The sequence below is a fragment of the Ranitomeya imitator genome, chromosome 1 (assembly GCF_032444005.1).
Source record: "Ranitomeya imitator isolate aRanImi1 chromosome 1, aRanImi1.pri, whole genome shotgun sequence".
Taxonomy (NCBI): domain Eukaryota; kingdom Metazoa; phylum Chordata; class Amphibia; order Anura; family Dendrobatidae; genus Ranitomeya; species Ranitomeya imitator.
Window position 1 is genome coordinate 332,346,103 of NC_091282.1, and position 20,220 is coordinate 332,366,322.

The following is a 20,220-nucleotide window of genomic DNA, read 5'->3' on the forward strand; positions in this document are numbered from 1 at the left end:
AGTCTATTCAGTAGGACTATCAGCTGTGTATCCACCAGACTTCTGCACAACACAACTGATGGTCCCGACTCCCAACCCCATTTATAAGGCAAGAAATCCCACTTATTAAACATGACAGGGCACACCTATGAAGTGAAAACCATTCCCGGTGACTACCTCTTGAAGCTCATCAAGAGAATGCCAAGAGTGTGCAAAGCAGTCATCAGAGCAAAAGGTGGCTACTTTGAAGAACCTAGAATGTAAGACATAATTTCAGTTGTTTCACACTTTATTGTTAAGTATATAATTCCACATGAGTTAATTCATAGTTTTGATGCCTTCAGTGTGAATGTACAGTTTTCATAGTCATGAAAATACAGAAAAATCTTTAAATGAGAAGTTGTGTCCAAACTTTTGGTCTGTACTGTATGTACATGTATTATTAAGGCACTGAGCATCTTTAACCACTGGAGTCCTAGGGAACAAATAACACTGCACCAGAAAAAAACAATTTATGGACCCCTTGTTCCTCTTTGGACCCTAGGCTCCAACCAAGTAATCAGGCAATTGGAGCTGTAGGTAACCGATGCTACTGATAATTCAAATAATTCAAATGTGCGGTAAAAAGTGGCAGTGCGGCTTATTCTCAATGTGTTTCGAAGTTCTCAAACTTCTTTTTCAGGACAACCACAATAATTCTTGTTATGTAGATATAACCCAATTGCACTCAAATTGTGTCTACAGCATTTCTTTAGGCTCCAACCTAGTCAGCCTTCTGAATAATACAGTCCTGAGGACTAGGTGAAGTAAAACTAGTGTATTGGCAGGTATGAGATCAGAAATCCTGAGAAACAAAATATAATTATAAAAATGACCATGGAGTCTTTTTATGATGTAATGACCTTACCTGCACATGACATTCCGAAGCTTCTCCAAGTTGGTGGGTGTGAAATACCAATAGTTACGATCACACCTCTGGACATCCTTCTCAATACGGTGTAAATTGATAGTGTACATATCCAGTATTTCTTGCTATTTAGTTTTAGAAACAAAAAAGAATAATTTCAGCAAAAATATTGAAATGTATTAATACAATAAATCTTGTCTCTCCTAGAATAGTGATGGGCACCAAAAGGCCTTGCTCATATCGTGGGGACAGTAATGCAAAGAAGCATTCACAGTAAAACGTCCATGATATATACTGCATATATATATATATATATATATATATATATATATATATATATATATATATATATCTATATATATAATTGTCTAAGGGTTTTTCCGTCTGTCTGTCTGTCTGTCTGTCTGTCTGTCTGTCCTGGAAATCCCAGCTCTCTGATTGGTCGAGGCCGCCAGGCCTCGACCAATCAGAGACCGGCACAGCATCGATGTAGAAATCCCGCGTCTCTGATTGGTCGAGGCCGCCAGGCCTCGACCAATCAGCAACGGGCACAGCGACGATGATGTCATAAAGGACGTAGACATCCCGCGTCTCTGATTGGTCGAGGAATCTGGGCCACCAATCAGCAACGGCACAGCGTCGATGATATCATAATGGTTGCCATGGCGACGATGATGTCATAAAGGATGTAGAAATCCCACGTTTCTGATTCAGCGACGGGCACAGTATCGACGTAGATGTCATAATGGTTGCCATGGCGACGATGATGTCATAAAGGTTGCCTCGACCAATCAGCGACGGGCACAGTCTGCCACGAATTCTGGAATCATCATTGTCCATATACTACGGGGACATGCATATTCTAGAATACCCGATGCATTAGAATCGGGCCACAATCGTGGGGACAGTAATGCAAAGAAGCATTCACAGTAAAACGTCCATGATATATACTGTATATATATATATATATATATATATATATATATATATATATGTGTGTACTAGATTGTGGCCCGATTCTAATGCATCGGGTATTCTAGAATATGCATGTCCCCGTAGTATATGGACAATAATGATTCCAGAATTCGCGGCAGACTGTGCCCGTCGCTGATTGGTCGAGGCAACCTTTATGACATCATCGTCGCCATGGCAACCATTATGACATCTACGTTGATACTGTGCCCGTCGCTGAATCAGAAACGTGGGATTTCTACATCCTTTATGACATCATCGTCGCCATGGCAACCATTATGACATCATCGTCGCTGTGCCCGTTGCTGATTGGTCGAGGCCTGGCGGCCTCGACCAATCAGAGACGCGGGATTTCTACGTCGATGCTGTGCCGGTCTCTGATTGGTTGAGGCCTGGCGGCCTCGACCAATCAGAGAGCCGGGATTTCCTGGACAGACAGACAGACAGACGGAAAAACCCTTAGACAATTATATATATAGATACCTTATATACTCGAGTATAAGCCGACCCGAGTATGCGCCGACCCCCTAATTTTGCCACAAAAAACTGGGAAAACTGAATGACTCGAGTATAAGCCTAGAATGCGAAATGCAGCAGCTACCGGTAAATGTCAAAAGTAAAAATAGATACCAATAAAAGTAAAATTAATTGAGAAATCAGTAGGTTAAGTGTTTTTGAATATCCATATTGAATCAGGAGCCCCATATAATGCTCCATAAAGTTTATGATGGCCCCATAAGATGCTCCATATTAAAATATGCCCCGTATAATCCTGCATAAAGGTTAATAATGGCCCCATAAGATGTTCCACAGATACATTTGCCCAATATAATGCTGCACAAATGTTGATTATGGCCCCATAAGATACTCCATACAGACATTTGCCCCATATAATGCTGCACAAACTTTAATTATGGCCCCATAAGATGCTCCATACAGACACTTGCCCCATATAGTACCTCACAAACGTTGATTAAGGCCCCATAAGATGCTCCATACAGACACTTGCCCCATATAGTACTGCACAAACGTTGATTATGGCCCCATAAGATGCTCCATACAGACACTTGCCCCATATAGTGCTGCACAAACGTTATGGCCCTATAAGATGCTCTATACAGACACTTGCCCCATATAATGCTCCACAAATATTAATTATGGCCCCATAAGATGCTCCGTAAAGATATTTGCCCCATATAGTGCTGCACAAACGTTATGGCCACATAAGATACTCCATACAGACATTTGCCCCATATAATGCTGCACAAACTTTAATTATGGCCCCATAAGATGCTCCATACAGACACTTGCTCCATATAGTACTGCACAAACGTTGATTATGAACCCATAAGATGCTCCATACAGACACTTGCCCCATATAGTGCTGCACAAACGTTGATTATGGCCCCATACAGACACTTGCCCTATATAGTGCTACACAAACGTTAATTATAGCCCCATACAGACACTTGCCCCATATAGTGCTGCGCAAACGTTATGGCCCTATAAGATGCTCCATACAGACACTTGCCCCATTTGCTGTTGCTGCGATAAAAAAAAATAAATCACATACTCACCACTCTGTCGCTCAGGCCCTCGGCACTTTCAATATTCACCTGACTTTGTTCCAGCGTTGCTCCACCTTCAGCGTCTTCTGCACTGACGTTCAGGCAGAGGGCGTGCACTAACCACGTCATCGCGCCCTCTGACCTGAGCGTCACTGAAGAAGACGCTGAAGATGGAGCGGCGCCGCAATGAGGAGCAGGTGAGTATCGCGCAGCGCAGCGCTCCCCTCCCCGTTAAACTCACCTGCTCCTGGCGCGGTGCAGTCCCTGCTTTCCCGGCGCTGCAGCTTTTTCCTGTACTGAGCCGTCACCGTTACCGCTCATTACAGTAATGAATATGCGGCTCCACCCCTATGGGAGGTGGAGCAGCATATTCATTACTGTAATGAGCGGTACCATGTGACCGCTCAGTACAGGAAGAAGCTGCCGGCGCCGGGGAAAAGACGTGCAGTGACCGCGCCAGGAGCAGGTGAGTATAATTAGACAGCCCCCACTCCAACCTCCCCTGCTGACCCCTGGATATGACTCGAGTATAAGCCGAGGGGGGGGGGGGGATATATATATATATATACACACACACACATACATACACACATACAGTACAGACCAAAAGTTTGGACATACCTTCTCATTTAAAGATTTTTCTGTATTTTCAGGACTATGAAAATTGTACATTCACACTGAAGGCATTAAAACTATGACATAACACGTGTGGAATTATATACTTAACAAAAAACTGTGAAACAACTGAAATTATGTCTTATATTCTAGGTTGTTCAAAGTAGCCACCTTTTGCTTTGATGACTGCTTTGCACACTCTTGGCATTCTCTTGATGAGCTTCAAGAGGTAGTCACCGGGAATGGTTCTCACTTCACAGGTGTGCCCTGTCAGGTTTCATAAGTGGGATTTCTTGCCTTATAAATGGGGTTGGGAGTCAGGACCATCAGTTGTGTTGTGCAGAAGTCTGGTGGATACACAGCTGATAGTCCTACTGAATAGACTGTTAGAATTTGTATTATGGCAAGAAAAAAGCAGCTAAGTAAAGAAAAACAAGTGGCCATCATTACTTTAAGAAATGAAGGTCAGTACGAAAAATTGGGAAAACTTTGAAAGTGTGTAGCAGCAGACACATCTCTACAACAACTGTTAAGAGGAGACTTTGTGCAGCAGGCCTTCATGGTAAAATAGCTGCTAGGAAACTACTGCTAAGGACAGGCAACAAGCGGAAGAGACTTGTTTTGGCTAAAGAACACAAGGAATGGATATTAGACCAGTGGAAATCTGTGCTTTGGTCTGATGAGTCCAAATTTGAGATCTTTGGTTCCAACCACCGTGTCTGTGTGTGACGCAGAAAATATGAACGGATGGACTTTACATGCCTGGTTCCCACCGTGAAGCATGGAGGAGGAGGTGTGATGGTGTGGGGGTGCTTTGCTAGTGACACTGTTGGGGATTTATTCAAAATTGAAGGCATACTGAACCAGCATGGCTACCACAGCATCGTGCAGCGGCAAGCTATTCCATCCGGTTTGCGTTTAGTTGGACCATCATTTATTTTTCAACAGGACAATGACCCCAAATACACCTCCAGGCTGTGTAAGGGCTATTTGACCAAGGAGAGTGATGGGGTGCTACTGCAGATGACCTGGCCTCCACAGTCACCAGACCTGAACTCAATCGAGATGGTTTGGGGTGAGCTGGACCGCAGAGTGAAGGCAAAAGGGCCAACAAGTGCTAAGCATCTCTGGGAACTCCTTCAAGATTGCTGGAAGACCATTCCCTGTGACTACCTCTTGAAGCTCATCAAGAGAATGCCAAGAGTGTGCAAAGCAGTCATCAAAGCAAAAGGTGGCTACTTTGAAGAACCTAGAATATAAGACATAATTTCAGTTGTTTCACACTTTTTTGTTAAGAATATAATTCCATATGTGATAATTCATAGTTTTGATGCCTTCAGTGTGAATGTACAATTTTCATAGTCATGAAAACAGAAAAAAATCTTTAAATGGGAAGGTGTATCCAAACTTTTGGTCTGTACCGTATATAGAAAAAAATGAAACAGCACATACAATTAAATGGGTGCACAGGCCTCCAAGCAACTAATCCATATACTTGCCGAATATAAAGGGACCATGCCATGTAGGCCCTATATTTTTTGCTAAAACCTGGAGTACTGCTTTCCATTTTGTGGTATATATATATATATATATATATATATATATATATATATATATTATACACCGAATGTAAAAAAATTACACAAAATATTTTATATACCGTATATATATATATATGTATATATATATATATATATATATATATATATATATATATAGCTAGCTTACAATTTTCCCCATTTCAGCCAATAAAAAGAAAAAAACATCACATATATAAAAGATACAGTATGCAGCAATTTAAAAAGCCATTTGCTTAACACTGAATTATTGGTGTACATATAGTGGGTACGGAAAGCATTCAGACCCCTTTAAATTTTTCACTCTGTTTCATTGCAGCCATTTATTTTTTTTCTCATTAATGTACACTCTGTACTCCATCTTGACTGAAAAAAACATAAATGTAGACATTTTTGCTAATTTATTAAAAAAAGAAAAACTGAAATATCACATGTACATAAGTATTCAGACCCTTTGCTCAGTATTGAGTAGAAGCACCCCTTTTGAGCTAGTACAGCCATGAGTCTTCTTGGGAATGATGCAACAAGTTTGTCACACCTGGATTTGGGAAACCGCTGCCATTCTTCCTTGCAGATCCTCTCCAGTTTCGTCAGGTTGGATGTTGAACGTTGGTGGACAGCCATTTTCAGGTCTCTCCAGAGATGCTCAATTAGGTTTAGGTCAGGGCTCTGTCTGGGCCAGTCAAGAATGGTCACAGAGCTGTTCTGAAGTAACTCCTTTGTTATTTTATCTGTGTGCTTAGGGTTATTGTCTTTGTTGGAAGGTGAACCTACGGCCAAGTCTGAGGTCCAGAGCACTATGGAATAGGTTTTCATCCAGGATCTCTCTGTACTTGAACGCATTCATGTTTCCTTCAATGGCAACCAGTCGTCCTGTCCCTGCAGCTGAAAAACACCCCCACAGCATGATGCTGCCACCACCATGTTTCAATGTTGGGATTGTATTGGGCAGGTGATGAGCAGTGCCTGGTTTTCTCCACACATACTACTTAGAATTATCACCAAAAAGGTCTATCTTCGTCTCATCAGACCAGAGAATCTTATTTCTCATAGTCTGGGAGTCCTTCATGTGTTTTTTTTTTTTTAGCAAACTCTATGCGGGATTTCATATGTCTTGCACTGAGGAGAGGCTTCTGTCGGGCCACTCTGCCATAAAGGCCCAACTGGTGGAGAGTTGCAGTGATAGTTGATCTTGTGGAACTTTCTCCCATCTCCCTACTGCATCTCTGTAGCTCAGCCACAGTGATCTTGGGGTTCTTCTATACCTCTCTAACCAAGGCTCTTCTCCCACGATTGCTCAGTTTGGCTGGACGGCCAGGTCTAAGAACACTTCTGTTGGTCACAAACTTCTTCCATTTAAGGATTATGGAGACCACTGTGCTCTTCGGAATCTTGAGTACTGCAGAAATTCTTTTGTATCCTTGGCCAGATCTGTGCCTTGCCACAATTCTGTGTCTGAGCTCCTTGGCCAGTTCATTTGACCTCATGATTCTCATTTGGTCTGACATTCACTGTGAGCTGTAAGGTCTTATATAGACAAGTGTGTGCCTTTCCAAATCAAGTCCTATCAGTTTAATTAAACACAGCTGGACTCCAATAAAGGCGTAGAACCATCTCAAGGAGGATCACAAGGAAATGGACATGTGACTTAAACATGAGTGTCTGAGCAAAGGGTCTGAATACTTATGACCATGTGATATTTCAGTTTTTCTTTTTTTAATAAATCTGCAAAAAATTCTACATTTCTGTTTTTTTTCAGTCAAGATGGGGTGCAGAGTGTACATTAATGTGAAAAAAACACCTTTTTTTAATTTACCAAATGGCTGCAATGAAACAAAGAGTGAAAAATTTAAAGGGGTCTGAATACTTTCCGTATCCACTGTATAATGCATAATAAAGAGAACAGTATCTAACAAGTTGCACAAATTTTATTATGACACATGTACCATATGCTCTGTGAAATTTGGTACGATATGAGATATTTTCACAAGCTCATAATTTCATACCTCCTATAACTGTATGGTTAAAAGAAACCTTTCATACAATTCATGTGGCCCAAACACAGACAGAATGAATCATGGCTGTGATCATGCCCTGGCGTTTCAAAGCAAATATCTGAAGATCTAGCTGGGCTCTATAGCCAAATACGGATGACTTTTCCATGTATCACGTGAGGTGATTGGAAGATCTGTTGCTATTTTTTATTTAACCTTTTTTATGTCACAGTGTATGGTGGTAAAAGTACAAAGGTAACAATTTCCCCGTATAGACACTTATCTACTGACTATATTTTCTTTAAAACGGTAGTGTTTATGCAGCCAGGCTTTGGTTAGGAGCATGGAAATTATCTTTCAACTTTTATAAAACATATAATGGTAAAAATAGTTAAATACAAAAAAAAGGTTTTATTTACATTGGAAAACAATAATAAAACATAAGGGCAAATCACAGCACAGGAGAAATTATGTGCTTCCTTTCTCCAATATATTTAATATTGTCTTAAGGATCTGAAAATTGCAAATATGAGTGTTCACTTTACACAAATGTTAAGGTTATGCCCGCCACTGCAAACTTTTTATTTTTTTGCTCAGTGCAAGAAAAACAAAAACAAAAAAAAACTTCAAATGAAAAAGTCTGTACTTTCGGGTATTATTGATCCATCACTCTTAAGGTACCTTCAGACTGAACAACATTACGATAACGACAGCGATCCGTGACGTTGCAGCGTCCTGGATAGCGATATCGTTGTGTTTGACACGCAGCAGCGATCTGGATCCTGCTGTGACATCGCTGGTCGGAGCTAGAAGGCCAGAACTTTATTTCGTCGCTGGATCACCCGCTGACATCGCTGGATAGGCGTTTGTTCACTGGTAACCAGGGTAAACATCGGGTTACTAAGCGCAGGGCCGCGCTTAGTAACCCGATGTTTACCCTGGTTACCATTGTAAATGTAAAAAAAAAAAAACACTACATACTTACATTCCGGTGTCTGTCACGTCCCTCGCCGTCAGCTTCCCGCACTGACTGTGAGCGTCGGCCATAAAGCACAGCGGTGACGTCACCGCTGTGCTCTGCTTTATGGCCGGCCGGCGCTCACAGTCAGTGCGGGAAGCTGACGGCGAGGGACGTGACAGACACCGGAATGTAAGTATGTAGTGTTTTTTTTTTTTTACATTTACAATGGTAACCAGGGTGAACATCGAGTTACTAAGCGCGGCCCTGCGCTTAGTAACCCGATGTTTACCCTGGTTACCCGGGGACTTCGGCATCGTTGGTCGCTGGACCAAGGACTTTCCAACGATCACGGCCAGGTCGTATCGCTGGTCGTGATCGTTGGAAAGTTGCTGAGTGTGACGGTACCTTTAGCACCCTCTGACTATCTTAATTGAAGTATACAATGTATTCTTTGTCTTTTAGTTTGCTAAATGGTTTAGTCTGTTATTACATTTTTCTACAGAGTCAATGCCTTACATAAATGCTGCCTCTGCCTTTTGCAAATGTACCAAGAGTGCAATTTAACTCAGAAATTATATTTCAAACTAATGAATATAACATCTAAAGTTATTTGGTTACTAACTTCAAAGTTATTAAAGGGAACCTGTCATCAGTTTTGGCAGATATAAGTTGCCGCCATCGCCTTTCAGGGCTGATGTACAGCATTCTATAATGCTGTATATCTGCCCCCAACCCAACCTGTAAGAGAAGAAAAATAACTTATTATACTCACCTGCGGGGTGGGCCGGTCCAAGTGGCGTCGCTGGTCTTGGTCCGCTGCCTCCCGTCTTCTTACGATCCCCGTTCTCCTGCTGGCTTCATGTGGATGACACATCCCTTCATCATCCACACAGTCTCCTCGGCATAGCGCTCTTGCGAAGGCGTACTTCTCTGCCCTGTCGAGAGCAGAGCAAAATACTGCAGAGTGCATGCGCTGGGGCTCTTTGACCTTTCCCAGGGCCTGCGGACTGCAGTACTTTGCTCTGCCCTTAACAGGGCAGAGAAGTGCGCCTGCGCAGGAGTGCGGTGCCGAGAAGACGGGTCATCCACAAGAAGCAAGCAGGAGGGCGGCATCGCAAGAAGAAGGGAGGCGCCGGTCCAAGAAGATAGACTCGCATCGTACCAGATTGCCTCGCAGGTGAGTATAATAAAAGTTATTTTTCTTCTCTTGCAGGTCGGGTTGGGGGCAGATATACAGTATTATAGAATGCTGTATATCAGCCCTGAAAGGTGATGGCCGTATCTCTTATCGGCCAAACCTGGTGACAGGTTCCCTTTAAGGGCTTATTTAGAGACTGCTTGCTTCTAGGTATTAGGTATTTTTATAACATTCACCGTGTGATAAAAGTGATTAGAAAATTGTGTTATTCAGATCGCTACAATTACAGTGATGTCACATTTCATAGGGTTTTTTTATGTTTTACATGAAACCTATTTCATAATAGCATTTTATTCCACTTTTTGCTCAACATTATGATGAAAAAACTGTTTTTGCTATGCTTTTTATTATATTTTTGTTTATTGTGTTCACTGTAGAGATTAAATAGTGTGACAGTTTACAAATCAAGTCATTCCGGAGGTGGCAATAACATACAGTATAGACCGAAAGTTTGGACACACCTTCTCATTTAAAGATTTTTCTGTATTTTCATGACTATGAAAATTGTAAATTCACACTGAAGGCATCAAAACTATGAACTAACACATGTGAAAAAAGTGTGAAACAACTGAAAATATGTTCTAGATTCTTCAAAGTAGCCACCTTTTGCTTTGGTGACTGCTTTGCACACTCTTGGCATTGTCTTGATGAGCTTCAAGAGGTAGTCACCGGAAAAGGTTTTCACTTCACAGTTGTGCCCTGTCAGGTTTAATAAGTGGGATTTCTTGCCTTATAAATGGGGTTGGGACCATCAGTTGTGTTGAGCAGAAGTCTGGTGGATACACAGCTGATAGTCCTACTGAATAGACTGTTAGAATTTGTATTATGGCAAGAAAAAAGCAGCTAAGTAAAGAAAAACGAGTGGCCATCATTACTTTAAGAAATGAAGGTCAGTCAGTCCGAAAAATTGGGAAAACCATCAAGTGCTACAAAGAAACTGGCTCACATGAGGACCACCACAGGAAAGGAAGACCAAGAGTCACCTCTGCTTCTGCCTCAGAAATCGCAGGTTAACAGCAGCTCAGATTAGAGACCAGGTCAATGCCACACAGAGTTCTAGCAGCAGACACATCTCTACAACAACTGTTAAGAGGAGACTTTGTGTAGCAGGCCTTCATGGTAAAATAGCCGCTAGGAAACCACTTCTAAGGACAGGCAACAAGCAGAAGAGACTTGTTTGGGCTAAAGAACACAAGGAATGGACATTAGACCAGTGGAAATCTGTGCTTTGGTCTGATGAGTCCAAATTTGAGATCTTTGGTTCCAATCACCCTGTCTTTGTGCGACACAGAAAAGGTGAACGGATGGACTCTACATGCCTGGTTCCCACCATGAAGCATGGAGGAGGTGGTGTGATGGTGTGGGGGTGCTTTGCTGGTGACACTTTTGGGGATTTATTCAAAATTGAAGGCATACTGAACTAGCATGGCTACCACAGCATCTTGCAGCGGCATGCTATTCCATCCGGTTTGCGTTTAGTTGGACCATCATTTATTTTTCATCAGGACAATGACCCCAAACACATCTCCAGGCTGTGTAAGTGCTTTTTGACTAAGAAGGAGAGTGATGGGGTACTACACCAGATGACCTGGCCTCCACAGTCACCAGACCTGAACCCAATCGAGATGGTTTGGGGTGAGCTGGACCACAGAGTAAAGGCAAAAGGGCCAACAAGTGCTAACTCATTCAAGATTGTTGGAAGACCATTCCCGGTGACTACCTCCTGAAGCTCATCAAGAGAATGCCAAGAGTGTGCAAAGCAGTCATCAAAGCAAAAGGTCGCTATTTTGAAGAACCTAGAATATAAGACATACTAGATGGTGGCCCGATTCTAACGTATCGGGTGTTCTAGAATATGTAGGTAGTATATAGCACAGGCTACGTACTATATTGCACAGGGACGTATTATATAACACAAGCGACGTAATATATAACAGAGCTACGTAGTATGTAACACAGCGTACTTAGTATATAGCAGAGCAACGTAGTATATAACACAGCCACGTAGTATATAACATAGCTACGTAGTGTATTGCACAGCTACGTAGTGTATTGCACAGGCACGTAGTATATTAGTCCGCCATGTAGTATATAGCAGAGCCACGTAGTATATAACATAGCCACGTCATATATCGTAGTATACTGCACTGCCACGTAGTATATAACAGAGCCACGTAGTATATTGCACAGTCGACGTAGTATATAACAGAACCGACACAGCCACATAGTATATTGCACAGCTACGTAGTATATAGCAAAGAGCACGTAGTATATTGCACAGCCACGTAGTATATTGGACAGTCACATTGTATATTGCAGTCACGTTGTATATTGCCCAGCTACATAGTATATAGCACAGAGATGTAGTATATAACAGATCCCACTCAGTATGAAACACAGCCCACATAGTATATAGCAATGTGGGCACTATATGCGTGGTTAAAGACTAAAATAAAAAATAAACATATACTCACCTTTAGAAGGCCCCTTGTAGTCCTGGCGCCTGTGCGCGGTGCACGTGGCAGCTTCCGGTCCCAGTGTTGGTATGAGCACAGGACCTGTGATGACATCGCAGTCACATGACCGTGACGTCATGGCAGGTCCTTCTCCCATAGCATCCTTGGCACCGGAACCTGCCGCTTGCACTGCCGAGGACAGCAGGCGACGTTGGAGGGTGAGAATAACCTTTTTTTTTATTATTATTTGTAACATTAGATCGTTTTACTATTGATGCTGCATACGCAGCATCAATAGTAAAAAGTTGGTCACACAGGGTTAATAGCTGCATTAACGGAGTGCATTACACCGCGGTCCGTTAACACTGGCCTGGCATTAACCCTGTGTGAGCGCTCACCACTAACTGCAGGGCTGTAAAGCAGCGGCCATTTCGCTGCCAGACTATGCCCGTCGCTGATTGGTCGTGGCAATGGTCGTGGGCGTTTTGCCACGACCAATCAGCGACTTGGATTTCCATGACAGACAGAGGCTGCAACCAATGAATATCCGTGACAGACATACAGACAGAAGTGACCCTTAGACAATTATATAGTAGATTTTCAGTTGTTTCACACTGTTTTGTTAAGTATATAATTCCACATGTGTTAATTCATAGTTTTGATGCCTTCAGTGTGAATTTACAATTTTTGTAGTCATGAAAATACAGAAAAATCTTTAAATGAGAAGGTGTGTCCAAATTTTGTCTGTACTGTGTGTGCTCTTTTTTATTCATTTTTGTTTATACATATAGAGTGGCTTGTGAAAGTATTCACCCCCCATGAGAATTTTCGTGCTTTATCATCTCACAACCAGGGATTTCACTGTTTTTTTGAAGGTTTGCATTTGGTTTTCTTTATATTGTGAAGCAAACAACTTGACTAGGCCAATCTTCCCTGTCCCTGCTGCCAAAAAACATCTCTACAGAATTATGCTGCTACCACCATGAGGTATGTTGGTTTTGCGACAGACATAGCATTTACCTTGGTGGCCAAAAAGTTCAATTTTGGTCTCATCTGACCACAGCACGTTCCTTCATATATATAGGGATTCTCCCACATGTTTTTTGACAAACTAAAAACAAGCTTACAATTTTTGTGTGTAATTAAAGGCTTTTTTATGCCCACCATTCCATAAAAGTCACCTCTATGGAATTAATGTCTTATTGTGGTCACATGGACAGATACTCCAGTCTCTGTTTGGGAACTCTGCAGCTCCCTCAGAGTTACATTTTGGTCTCTGTGCTCCATCTTTGATGAATTCCATCTTTGCCCGGGCTGAGAGTTTTGGTGGTTTGTTGTGGTACCATGTTATTTCCAATTTGAATTGATTTGATGGTGCTCTGGGGATTATCAGAGATCGGGACACCACTTTTTTTTTTATAACCCAACCCTGACTTGCACCAGGTGGATTTCCTTTCACTAAGCATGTTACTTATGAAGGTAATTTCTTGCACCAGAAATTTAGAGGGGCTTCATCACAAAAGGGGTGAATACATATGCACATGCCAGTTTTTAGTTATTTGATCCCATACATTTAATTTATGCCTATATTTTCTCACTTCACTTCACAACTTAGACTATTTAGTGCTAATCCGACAGAAATTGGTTAACAAATATATTTAAATACAGGTTATAATGTAACAAAATAGGTAAAAAAACATGTGTATGTCATGGCAATAACAGCTATAGCTAAAACATCAATGCGTAACTCAGGATGATCCATACAGCATAAAGGATGTGTAATAGAGTAACAGAAGAACTCTGAAAATGAACAGGTATGAGAATGATTAAAGTAGTTCCGTCAATTTACCACTATCTGTGACCATGCACATTTTTGGGTTATTTCGTACATGTGGATTAAGGAATTGTACATTTTTTCTCATTCAGATATCCAAATAAGTTTAACATTTTTTGAGATGCATGGACTTAATTTTTATGTTACTCTCCTATATTATTATTTTGCCAATATAAAGGCTATACATTGTTTGAAATGCTGGCGCTGTGCCAGGAGGAGAAAGTGATCTATGCGCTTCCTATTACTGTATGCATAGAGCATTTTTAGTGCTGTGTATGCAGTGATCAAGAAGGCAGAAATGATAACAAACCATCTGTACCTTCTCTATCGGTAACTCGTCTGTGTCTGGCTGCTAGAGCTCCCACAGCTGCTCTACTAGAGTCAGGAAACACGGGTATTACATACCTAGTAATATGTTTTTTTTCATGAGACATGACGGCACCACGAGAGAGAGGGGATCCGCCCATCAAGGACAGGAAACCTTCAAGATAAAAGGGGCGGCTCCTTTCTCCACATCAGTTGTTTTACAGAGTACGAGAGGAACTCCGCCGGTTAGTGTACACATAAATAATACATCCTATACGGTTCTAATCACCGACACCCGAGGGAGTGTATAATACAAATAATGCTAATAATGCACCCAACTAATGATGTGATCAAAAGGGTGGGAATATAAGGGTGCCGTCAAGTCTCATGAAAAAACACATTACCAGGTATGTAATACACGTGTTTTTCCATCATACATGACGGCACCACGAGAGAGTTACAGAGATTTGTATTCTCTTTTAGGGAGGGATCACTGCTTGTAACACTTTTCTCCCAAATGTGAGATCAGAGGTAGCAGATAGGTCTAGCCTATAATGTTTAAAAATTGTAGACGGAGAGGACCAAGTGGCCGCCTAACAGATTTGGTCGATGGTAGCATCTGCTCTCTCCGCCCACGACGTTGCCATGGCCCTCGTGGAGTGGGCTTTCAGACCCTGTGGAACAACCCTGCCTGCACTACTATACGCTAGAATAATGGCCTCTCTCACCCATCTAGCGATAGTTTGTTTTGAGGCTTTAAGGCCCTTTCTTGACCCCTGGAATGAAACAAATAAAGCCCTCTGTTTCCTCCAGGATTTTGTCATCTCTAAATACTGTAGGATACATCTCCTGACATCTAGGCAATGGAGTCTCTCCTCTTTCTTGTTACTAGGATTGGGACAGAAAGAGGGTAGGGTTATATCCTGAGCCCTATGGAATCTCGATAACACTTTGGGTAGATATGCTGGAACTAATTTTAATACAACCCTATCGTTCATAATTTGTGTGTAAGGGGGGTCAGCTGACAACGCGTGTAAATCCCCAACCCTACGGGCCGATGTAAGTGCCACTAACAAAGCTGTCTTTAATGTTAGTACTTTATCTGAAGTTGAATTTAACAGCTCAAAGGGGCTTTCTGTCAAAGCTGTCAACACTAAATTTAGATCCCATGGTGGAGGAGTAGGGGATGGAACAGAGTCAGCTCTACTACAGGCTCGGATAAACCTCATCACCCATCTATTGCTTGCCAGGTCATAGTTGAATAAGGCTGCTAAAGCTGAAATGTGTACTTTGAGGGTACTAACAGCTAATCCCAGATCTAAGCCCTTTTGCAGGAACTCCAGTATTGCCACTATCGGGACCTCCCTTTCCCGTATTGGCCCTGAGCTGGACAGAAATTTCTTCCATACTTCCATATTCTCCCATAGATCTTGGTCGTTACAGGTTTTCTGCTACTGAGCAAGGTGGATATTAAACCAGCTGAGAACCCTTCTTTCTCTAACAACGACCGTTCAAATGCCAGGCTGTCAAATGTAGCCCGGAATTCTGCGGGCGGTTGAAGGGACCCTGTGTTAGAAGGTCCTGGTCTTTCTGGAGTACCCACGGGTCCATCACTGACATCACTCTCAGCCAGTAAAACCATGGTCTTTTCGGCCAGAAGGGAGCTATTACAATCACTCTGGCCTTGTCCTCCCCGATCTTCTTCAGAACTGCTGGAATTAGACATATCGATGGGAAGGCATACATGTGTCCTGACGTCCATTCTATGCTGAAGGCGTCTACTGCCAACGGCCTGTCTGCTGGGTTCAGGGAGCAGAACTTTTGAACTTTTTTGTTGGCTTTTGAGACAAAGAGGTCTACACTGGGTCTTCCCCACATGTGCACTATCCAATGAAAAATTTACTTTTTTAGGGACCATTCCCCTTGCCTTAAGTGGTTCATGCTCAGAAAGTCTGCCTTTATGTTGTCCACACCTCGAATATGCAGGGCCGATAATGAGAGCAAATGCCTCTCGGCTAGAGTCATAAGTCTCTTGGTTATGTGCATCAGTGACCGAGAACGGGTGCCCCCCTGGTGGTTCACGTATGCGACCGCTGTTCGGTTGTCTGATAGGACTCTCACATGATGTCCTGTCAAGTGTGGAAGTAACCTCCTTAGTGCTCTTTCGATTGCTAGGAGTTCCCACTCGTTTGAGGATAGGTTTTTCTCCTCTTGAGCCCAGGGGTTTTGGACCCACAGTGTGTCTGAGTAAGTTCCCCATCCCCATGGACTGGCATCCGTTGTGATTACTTTGGAGGCTGTGTATGTCCAGGGAACTCCTCTCGGAGATGACGCTATCTGTAACCACCATCTGAGTGATTGGAGTACAGAGAGCGGGAGAATGAGCTTCTGCTCTAGCTGCCCCTGAAGTTCCAGGTCGTTCTGCAGCACACACCATTGCAGTTCTCTTGCATGGAACTGGGCCCATTTTACTGCTGGTATGCAGGAGGTTAGGGACCCCAATACCGACATGGCTCTTCTTAAAGTCATCACTGGTTTTTTTAATATCGACATAATCATTTGTTTGATTTTTTCCTCTTTTTCCTCTGGGAGGCGACACTCCTGCGCCACGGAGTCTATCCCTAGGAAATTCTGGACCATTGCTGGCTCTTGTTTGGATTTATTGAGGTTCAGTTGCCATCCTAGTGTCTGTAGAGTGTCCATCACTATTCTAACCTGCTCCTGACAGTGAGAAAAGATTTTCCCCACTATCAGGAAGTCATCTAAGTAGGTCTATCAGAGTATCTTTTTCTCTGAGATGTGCTGTGACCTCTGCAATCAGTTTTGTAAACACTCGTGGGGCTGTTGCTATCCCAAAAGGCAGAGCCCTGTACTTAAAGTGATGCAACTGGGACCCCATCTGAACTGCCACTCTGAGAAACTGACGATCTTGTTGTCTGATTGGGACGTGGTAATAAGCGTCCTTTAGGTCTAGGACCGCCATATAACACCGAGGATATAGGAGCTTCACTGCTGATTTTATTGTTTCCATTTTGAAAGATGGAATAATTAGATATTTGTTGAGGCCTTTTAAATTTATTATTGTCCTCCAAGAATTGTCCGTTTTTTTTATGAGAAAAAGGGGGGAATAAAATCCTTCCATCCTTTCCTCTTTTGGAACTTCTTCCAAGACGTGCTTGTCTAGGAGTGACGTTACTTCCCCTTCCAGACTGTCTTGTTTCTCTTGGGAGGACTGTACCGGGGTCCGCATGTATCTTCTTGGAAGCCAGTGGTGGAATTTTAATTTTAAGCCTGATCCTATGATCTGTCGGATCCATGTGCTGGAGGACATCCTCTCCCTGGCTGGAAGGAAGTGAGAGAGCCTCCCTCCCACCTGAGAAGGACCGTCACTGGGAGGGTTTCTTGGTGTCCCTGGGGGACTTACCAAAATAGAAGCCTTTTCCTCCCCTGGATCGCTTGTCCAAGTTGCTCCTGTCTCGGTCTCTAAACTGCTGTCTTCGGAACTTTCGGCCTCTCTGAAAAGAGCACCGAAAGGGCTGAAATGGCTGCTCTGGAAAATTTTTCTTTTTGTCACTGGCTTTTTCCAAAACCTCGTCTAATGCCGGTCCAAACAGGAAGTTCCCCTCACATGGCAAAGGGCAAAGTTTCATCTTTGCCTGTGTATCTTCTGGCCAGCACTTAAGCCATACCGCACGGCGCCCTGTGTTGGCTAAAGCTGCTGACTTTGCTGCCAGTCTAGCCGAGTCTGCTGACGCCTCAGCTAGAAATACTGCCGCTGCTCTCATGGCCGATATTGCCTCTAGGATAGTCTCTCTGGGAACTTTTTGTTCTACCTGTTCCTCCAGGTTGTCTATCCAGATTTTTAGACATCTGGCTACACAAGTGGCCGCGATAGCTGGTCTTAGTGCTCCTGCCGAGGCTTCCCATGCTGTCTTCAGGTAATTGTCCACCTTTCTAGCCAGAGAGAACCTAAATCCTCGAATGGCAGGGAGGATTTTCTGGCAACTTTTGAAATTGCCACATCAATTTTTGGGGCTCTATCCCAAGATGAGGACACCTCCTCCTCAAAAGCATATCTTCTCTTTAGGGAGGTGGTTATTTGGGACTTTTTCTCCGGTTTTTGCCATTCCCTCTTAATCAATTCTTGTAGCTGTTCATTAATAGGGAATGACCTCCGTTTTTTCTTTTGCAGACCACTGAACATTAGTTCTTGAGCTGTCTTTTTTGCCTTCTCGTCTACCAGCCCCATGGTAGAGCGAACAGCTTTTATAAGCTTGTCCGTAGCCTCCGCTGGAAATGCATCCTCCTCCTCTAAGCTACTATCTGAGCAGCGGGCTGTATCTGAGTCCTCTTCTGACTTCGAGGAATCCCTTTGGGATGCTACTGAGGGGCTGGATCTGTCCCTAGATCTGGCATCTGTGTCGGCTGTCTGTAATGCTTTTACAGACCTAGAGACCTTGGACTGGATCAAAGATCTTAGGCTCTCCGTAAAGGAGGGTGTTTCCTCCGCCACTGTCTTGTTGATACACTCCTGACACAGTCTTTTACCCTAATATGTCTTTAAAGGCTTTTTACATAAGGGACATTCCTTATTTTTAGCTTTTGCCTTATATTTTTTGGGGACCTCCTATACTCCACTCCCCAATGTATGTAAGAAAAGAGGGGACAGACGGAGATAAGAGAAGAGAAAAGAACAGACATTAGCGTGCTGGACTTTCTCGAAGTTCACTCACCACTCGGACGCTTTCAAAGTACGGGTACCGGATCCGGAGGTTGACTGGTTTTCTCAGTGTCTCCCAATGAGACTAGGGACCCCTCCTTGGTATGCCGATCCATCCGTACGCTGTCCGAGCGGCTTCTGCTGCTGCCATGGCAGATCTGGCTCTTTTCACTTGAGCGAGACCGCCTCTCCTGCACATCTTGCATCATTAAATGTTCTGGTGAAAAGCTTTCTATCTTACACACCACCACAAAACGTGTGTAGTCACCTTCAACCTGGCCTGGTTTAGTGACACAGGGCAGCACTTCTGGTTCGTTTAAATAGATTCACTTCCTTCTTTTTTTTTTTTTTATAGATCATCCGGTTGATCTTGCCTTTACTGGCTGCTCAGCACCCTGGTGTGTGCTATAACCAGGTGTATGTCTTAATCCTATTAATTACCTGGCACCACTTCCGGTGCATGTAAATGCAATCAATCACCTGGTTGATCCTGCATCTGCCGCCGCCTGCACTGTATAATGATATCTAAGCGCGCCTCCGGCAACCACTTCCAGGGCGCGCTACTTAATTAACCTGGTTGATCCTGCCTCTGCTCCACGTGCCGCCGCTGGGTCCTGCGCGTGCACCCAACACTTACTTCCGGTGTGCGCTGCTCTGCCGCTCTCCAGCGTCCATGTGCGCTCTACTTCCAGGCGCGTACCCGGCCCTTACTTCCAGTGCGCGCCGAAGATTCCGGTCCTCCTGCCCCAGTGCCCTGCACAAACGTTCCGAGTGCTGCTGCCCGGCGATGTGCGCACGCGCGGCCGCCTCCTGGGAACATGGCGCCGTCCAAGCAGGAAACTCTGCAGTGTCCACTCTGTCCGACACGCCACGCTCACCCCCAGATCCATGCTGCCAGATATCGCTCCATACCTCTCTGCTGTCTCAGGTACCGACCAGGGAGGAAGGAGGGGAGGTGAGGTGAGGGGGGGACCATCTGCAGTGCTCAACAGGGATGACATAATACCTCCGAGGAACCTTACCTAGCCTGGGCACCGATGTGCCTCACAGGCTGCATGGCCACCATAGTCAACAGGGAGGGAGCACCATTGTGACCTCCGAGGACAACAATTAGCAGGTTGATTTTTTGTGGC

General features: G+C 43.6%; 1 protein-coding gene across 1 annotated transcript in view; it reads right to left on the bottom strand.

Moving 5' to 3' along the window:
• Nucleotides 1-20,220, bottom strand: part of SGSM1 (small G protein signaling modulator 1) — a 446,836-nt gene that overhangs the window by 33,192 nt on the left and 393,424 nt on the right. Inside the window, exon 20 of the mRNA XM_069759191.1 lies at nt 887-1,011. Within this exon, the coding sequence (XP_069615292.1) occupies nt 887-1,011 (125 nt within the window). The remainder of the gene's footprint in view (nt 1-886; nt 1,012-20,220) is intronic.